Genomic DNA, 6,331 nt, shown 5'->3' on the forward strand with positions numbered 1-6,331 from the left:
CCATAAGGAGTTGAAGGACCCCGAAGTGTGCGACCACGCAGATGCCAGACTGGGCACTAGAGACAAGACGGGTTTGGAAATTTAACTGAAAAGTCGGACTTACTGGCAGCTTAGGTGTTATTTACACGTCGAACAGGTAGGTCAACTTACATTAATTCTGGATGCCGATGTCTTGATGAAGCTGCTAAAGTTTAATGGAATGTTTTGGTCCCGCTGTTAACACGTGCTGAAGTGACATGCACTCACAACTTGTGTAGCCAAAAATGATAAACTGTTTATTTTACCAGACGGTATCAAATTCGGAATATTCGTGGAGAATAAAAAATACAATTCCTGGCTAACAATTTAGTTTTACTTGGGAAATACTACATTCATAAATGTAAATTTATTAAAGCTCCACTCTGACCAGCTTTCAAAATGAGACCTTGGGAAAGCCTTGAAATTGATGGATAAGAAGGTAATGGATATTACCTCAGTACAATTCCTCCCTGTTGTTAGCAGTGGTGGGAGAAGTACTGTGATCTTTTACTTAAGTAAAAGTAGCAATACAACAATGTAAAGATACTCCATTACAAGTAAAAGTCCTGCATTCAAAATCTTACTTAAGTAAAAGTACATAAGTATTGGCAGCAAAATGTACTTAGAGTATCAAAGTAAATGTACTCATTATGCAAACTGTCCCCATTTAGAGAGTTATATTTTTCATAAATTATTGGAATATTAATACTGATTTATTGACATACATGTACATGTAAGCAGCATTTTAAAGTTGTCAACGTGAAGCTAATCTTAACCCAATTTAGCTATACTTTTGGGTAGTCTAATCTATAACAATGCTATTTTATAGTTATTTTACAAAGATGATCAAATGTTTTAAATAAAAAATATTGATCTGAAAAGTAACTAGTAACTATAGCTGAAATAAATGTAATGGAGTAAAAAGTACAATATTTCCCTCTGAAATGTAGTGGAGTATAAAATGGAAATACTCAAGTAAAGTACAAGTACCTCAAAATTGTACCTAAGTACAGTACTTGAGTAAATATACTTAGTTACTTTCCACCACTGGTTGTTAGAGATGCTACGTGCATGTTCTATAATTTATAGTGTTGGAATAATATTATTTTGAAGTTTTATGCTCACGCTATCATGATGATACAATGAACTGTTATATATCTTATTGTTTTGGAATATTGCATCCGGCTTAAATAAAATGCGAAAAAAGAACAACAACTTGTGTACATGGTTTCACAGTGACTGGCTGGTTAAAGTACGTTTCTTTACTTTTCACAGTGATGTCGTGCTTCAGCGGTGATCCCAACTTCTGCCCGGAGTGTGGGAACGTGCTTCCTCTACCGGGGATGCAGGACACCGTCAGCTGCCCCCGCTGCTCCTTCAGCATCCCGGTCCGAGGTACGAACCCTCTGCCATGTCCCTGGGCCTGGCTGGGACTATATACACTTTCAAATCACTGGAAAGGTTTCCGCTAGCCTTGGCTGCTGTGAACAGAGCAGCTGACAACTAAGGAAAGACCATGTGACGGCTTGGAAAGGCGGGAACAGACCGCACTCAGGCCGTCATGGGCTGGCGAGTCATTTCATTAAACCCCAAGCTAGCACCAAGTCTGCATCTGATATCACTGATGCCAACAACACTTTCAAACTCACTGATATCCACTAAATGTATGGGGACAAAGTGGAGCAATGACTGATTACTTCAAATATATTATTATTTGGCCAATGTGATCAATTATTAAACCTAGGGACTGACAAAATAAGATAAGTGAAAGCTAGCTTAGCACTATTTCCATGTGTGCCAGCCGTGAGCGTCTTTGCTAATTTATTTTTAATAAGTTCTAATTTATTTATTTATTTGTCGGTTTATTTAACAGGGACAGTGCACATTAATAAACATTGCTGTAAATGCGCCAGAGTTAGCCAAGAGGCTATTTTTCATCTGTAGTCCCTGGACAGATGTTGCAGAGTCACCCTAAAAACAGAATATAATATATAATATAATATAAGATTGAAATTACAAAGTTATTGAGATCATTTATAAGCATGCAGAACAATAATAAAAAGAAAAGAGAATATTAATGTTAATCACAGACATAAAAAGCATCCACAGTATAAACACATAAATCAGTCTGACACAATAAAAGCAAAACCACAATAAGACATGCATGCATGCTAATCAAATCACAGTGATTTGATTAGAATGAAAAATCTAATCAAACCACCAGTAACATTAATGCTATAACTAATGTTACTGCTGACTTAGCAAGGCCTACTACGCTAACATTACTCCTCAACAAAGGATTAAGCTCAATTACAATGAAGAAGTCCAACAAACAATTTAAACATAAATCAAACAATCTAAAGTTATAAAATGACACAACTTACCTTATCAAGAAACCAGGGAATTTGAAATTAATATTCTACTAGCTATAGCCAAATGTGAATCTTCTACTAGCTAACCAAACATGAATCTTCTACTAGCTAACCAAAAGCTTTGACAAGCAATTTGAATTATAGACAAATGTGAACTGGTAAATCAATCTTCCAATACAACTGCAGTGAAAACTTGTATCAGCAGGAGCATGACCTGGCCTATAAAGGTTACTACCACATGGCAGTAAAACAAGGACCTACTGAAAATCCTACAGTCTCTTAGACACATCAGCACATGGAGAGGCTGGACCTTCTGGCTAGTGTAAAAACTACAAGGTTTGGGCTAAGGCATGGCAAAGTGCTACACCTTGCCAGAGCCAGTTGACACCCATGGGGGGAAAGTATGACAGCCTTATCCTGGGCTAGTTGGGCAAGTTGATTTAGTAGTAGTAGTTATACACCTAGTAGCCATGAACAATTTAAATGGATTTGACTATGAGTAGGGAGGGCAATTCACTGGAAGCCACCTGTTAAGATAAAGAGAGGAAAGAAGCTTCAGGTTTACTCTTATGGTTGGGAAAAGATAACTCCGAAAACATGACATAAATGGCTAGCTATGTCGATAATAAGATAAGATGAAGCTTTGGGGAATTGAGTCAGACAATAGAATATAAATATAAAAACAGAGTAAAACAAGAATATGGAAAATCAGGGTTCAGTAAACATATGCAACTGACAAATTCTGTATGTAACAACTGTTATCAACTGCAACTTAATCCATACATTTCAGTAATCCATACTCCTCCCTATATATCCAATTTATACAGTCTACATAACATGTTGAAAGTGACACCAGCATACATTTATATGATTATATTTATTGCTTGTTGTTTGAGTGCTGTCTTTGTCACTGTTGAATCTGTTGAAGTTTTGCTGCTGCAACCAGTGGTGGAAGAAGTACTCTGATCCTTTATTTAAGTAAAAGTACTAATACAGCAATGTAAAAATACTCCATTACAAGTAAAAGTCCTGCATGAAAAATCCTACTTAAGTAAAAGTACATAAGTATTAGCAGCAAAATGTAGTTAAAGTATTAAAGTAAAAGTAGTGGTTTGGTCCCTCTGACTGATATTTTATTATATATGACATCATTAGATTATTAATACTGAAGCATCAGTGTGTAAGCAGCATGTTACTGTTGTAGCTGCTGGAGGTGGAGCTAGTTTGAACTACTTTATATACAGTTAGCTAGTTTAGTCCAGTGGTTCCAAACCTAGGGGTCGGGCCCCTCCAAAGGGTCACCGGATAAATCTGAGGGGTCGTGAGATGATTAATGGGAGAGGAAAGAAGAAAAAACAAAGTTCTGAAACACAAATCTGTTTTCAGTTTTTGGACTTTTTCTCTAATCTTTGATTGTTGCTGAAATATTGGATCATTTGAACATTTATTGAAATGAAACCATGAGAGGTTTAGAGGGAAAAATCACTATTTGGTGGAGCTGTTAACAACTCATAGACATCTGAAATGTGACCCGACTACACACTGCTTTTTGGAAGACGTCAAAAGCCAAAAAGGTTGGAAACCACTGGTTTCATCTTTAACAATGTGTTGTATTTTAAAAGCTTGTTATATTATCCATTGTGTCAAATCTCCATCTGAAAAGTAACTAAAGCTGTCAAATAAATGTAGTGGAGTAGAAAGTACAATATTTCCCTCTGAAATGTAGTGGAGTGGAAGTATAAAGTAGCATCAAATGGAAATACTCAAGTACTTGAGTAAATGTACTTAGCTACTTTCCACCACTGGCTGCAACTACCTCATTTCCTCATGGATGATACAGTATTTGGTTATAGATTGAAACAACGCACAAATCAGATGTCTAACTGTATGTAATGTGTTGGCCAGAGTTCTCGGGTCAGGAGATCCGGTCTACGGTGGTCTTCAACCCCGCAGAGCAGTCGTCAATAGCGGTGGAGGACGAAGAAGACTCAGAACTGAAGGGACCCGTGGTAAGAATGACTGCTTCCTGTCTGCTGGTTACTGACCTCTGACAGTGTGCTGTATATTAATAAAGCATTTTTTTTTTTCTAGATTGACAGACGCTGCTCTCGCTGCAACAAAGAGGGGATGGTTTACCATACCAGGCAGATGAGATCCGCAGATGAAGGGCAGACTGTCTTCTTCACCTGTATACACTGCAGGTAATGAAAGTGAACATACTGTATGGTGTGTAAAATGAGTTGATGCACCGCCTACAATCCCCTCACAGTACACAGAACAGTCTGAAACACCATCTGTAACTTCATAATAATAATATTTTGTGTGTGTGTTATTTCCTGCAGGTATCAAGAGAAAGAGGACTCCTGAGAAGACGGAGCATATGTTTCCATCCCCCCCCCCCCCCCCCCCGGCATTGTCATTCCTCTACCTGCGTCTGTTTTCCCATTTGTCAATATTCAGCTCAGATGGATGGATTCTTGCACACCGTAATATAAATGAAAGGCTGAATGGAAGAGAACGCCCTTCATCGCTCTTGTTTTGTATGAGGCTGTGCAGTGCAAAGCCTCTCAGTGACTTTTGCTGAGTTAGCTGTATGCATAATGTTGAATGAAGTGTGTTTACTTAATGTGTGACATTTGTCTAAAGGGTTTTAGACCAGTGATTCTCAACCTTTTTCATATCAAGGACCCCTAGTTTAGTCCACATTAGAGCCACAGACCCCCATTTGATGAGATTTTGTCTCTCAGACCCAAATCTGAGAATATTTTTATTGTTAGATTTGATTTTGTCCAGAATCCCATGACTATTTGTATTGTAGGTAGAGAGATAACAGTGAAACTATGATCAAAACAGTCATTCTTATACATTGTCTAATTGTGTTCATTTCTTGTAAATGAAATAATGGTGAAGTTTAACAATTCATCAGTTTCCTGGAAAGCCCTCAAGGACCCCTAGTGGTCCCCGGACCCCACGTTGAGAACCACTGTTTTAGACAATGCTCTGTTGTATGTGTCTGCTTACCCAGCTTTCCAGGCTGACATAAATACAAAGTATGCATCATAAAAGAAAAAAGCAGAAAATACTGCTTTACAGAATACATAACAGATTTTTGTTCTATTGTTGGTTGTTTGCTTTATGATGACTTGACTCATCACTTTTCATTGTGTAAATAAAGATTCTTGTTCTCAGAATGTATTTTGTATGTATTTTTAAGTATTAGCATTGCCACAATGGCATCCATTTTAATAGATCAAACATTTATAAAGTACAGTAATTATTTTTTCATAATTGTATCATGTGGTCAATACATAAAATATGACATATGATTTATATAATTATGAAGTTTAAGAACACAAAAGCGATTCCTGTATTTTTTTTCTCCAACCTTCATTGAAAAAAACGTTCAAACAAACAGTGCAGACATGTGCTCAGCATAGTAGTATACAAAGAAACAAGAATATGAATTTAAATAAATAAAAGTAATAATAATAATTATTTACCCAAGAAAAAAAAAACAGAGTTGGGACAAATAAACTTCATCAATATAAAATTATGATAAAAAACAAAAAAAAACATGTTATTCCTCTTTAAAGAGTTCACTGTACAGTTTGACAGTTTTATTACTTTTTTTAGTGTTTATTCATATAGTATATAGTGTTATTCATTAAATTCACATAAAAATCTAGTGAAATTGGGGGTAACTTTTGTTATTTTGCATTTATGGATGTGAAATTTACCATATAGAATCAATAAGTTTACAATGAATTCAATGTTATATACAGTATATCCTGTTCAAAATGTGTAATGACATTTTTACACTCAATTTTAATATTATGATTAGTTTTACACAACATATAGCCTAATCTTCTATTCGAGTCCAATAAGTAATTGAATGTATACAATGGTAAAATAAATGTGTTAAGGATTCTGGTTCATCAGTA

General features: G+C 36.0%; 1 protein-coding gene across 1 annotated transcript; it reads left to right on the plus strand.

Moving 5' to 3' along the window:
* The first annotated feature begins 42 nt into the window (after positions 1-42).
* polr1h (RNA polymerase I subunit H) lies at positions 43-4,785 on the plus strand. The gene is made up of 5 exons (XM_071533889.1): positions 43-136; positions 1,294-1,413; positions 4,296-4,399; positions 4,482-4,591; positions 4,733-4,785. Exons 2-5 carry the CDS (start codon positions 1,296-1,298, stop codon positions 4,755-4,757), a joined length of 357 nt encoding a protein of 118 aa, XP_071389990.1. The 5' UTR covers positions 43-136; positions 1,294-1,295; the 3' UTR covers positions 4,758-4,785.
* The last annotated feature ends 1,546 nt before the right edge of the window (positions 4,786-6,331 follow it).

This window comes from Centroberyx affinis, unplaced genomic scaffold, assembly GCF_046629955.1.
Source record: "Centroberyx affinis isolate AG114_WGS23_722 - 3 ecotype Tasmania unplaced genomic scaffold, CSIRO-AGI_Caff_v1 ptg002451l_1, whole genome shotgun sequence".
NCBI classification, from domain to species: domain Eukaryota; kingdom Metazoa; phylum Chordata; class Actinopteri; order Beryciformes; family Berycidae; genus Centroberyx; species Centroberyx affinis.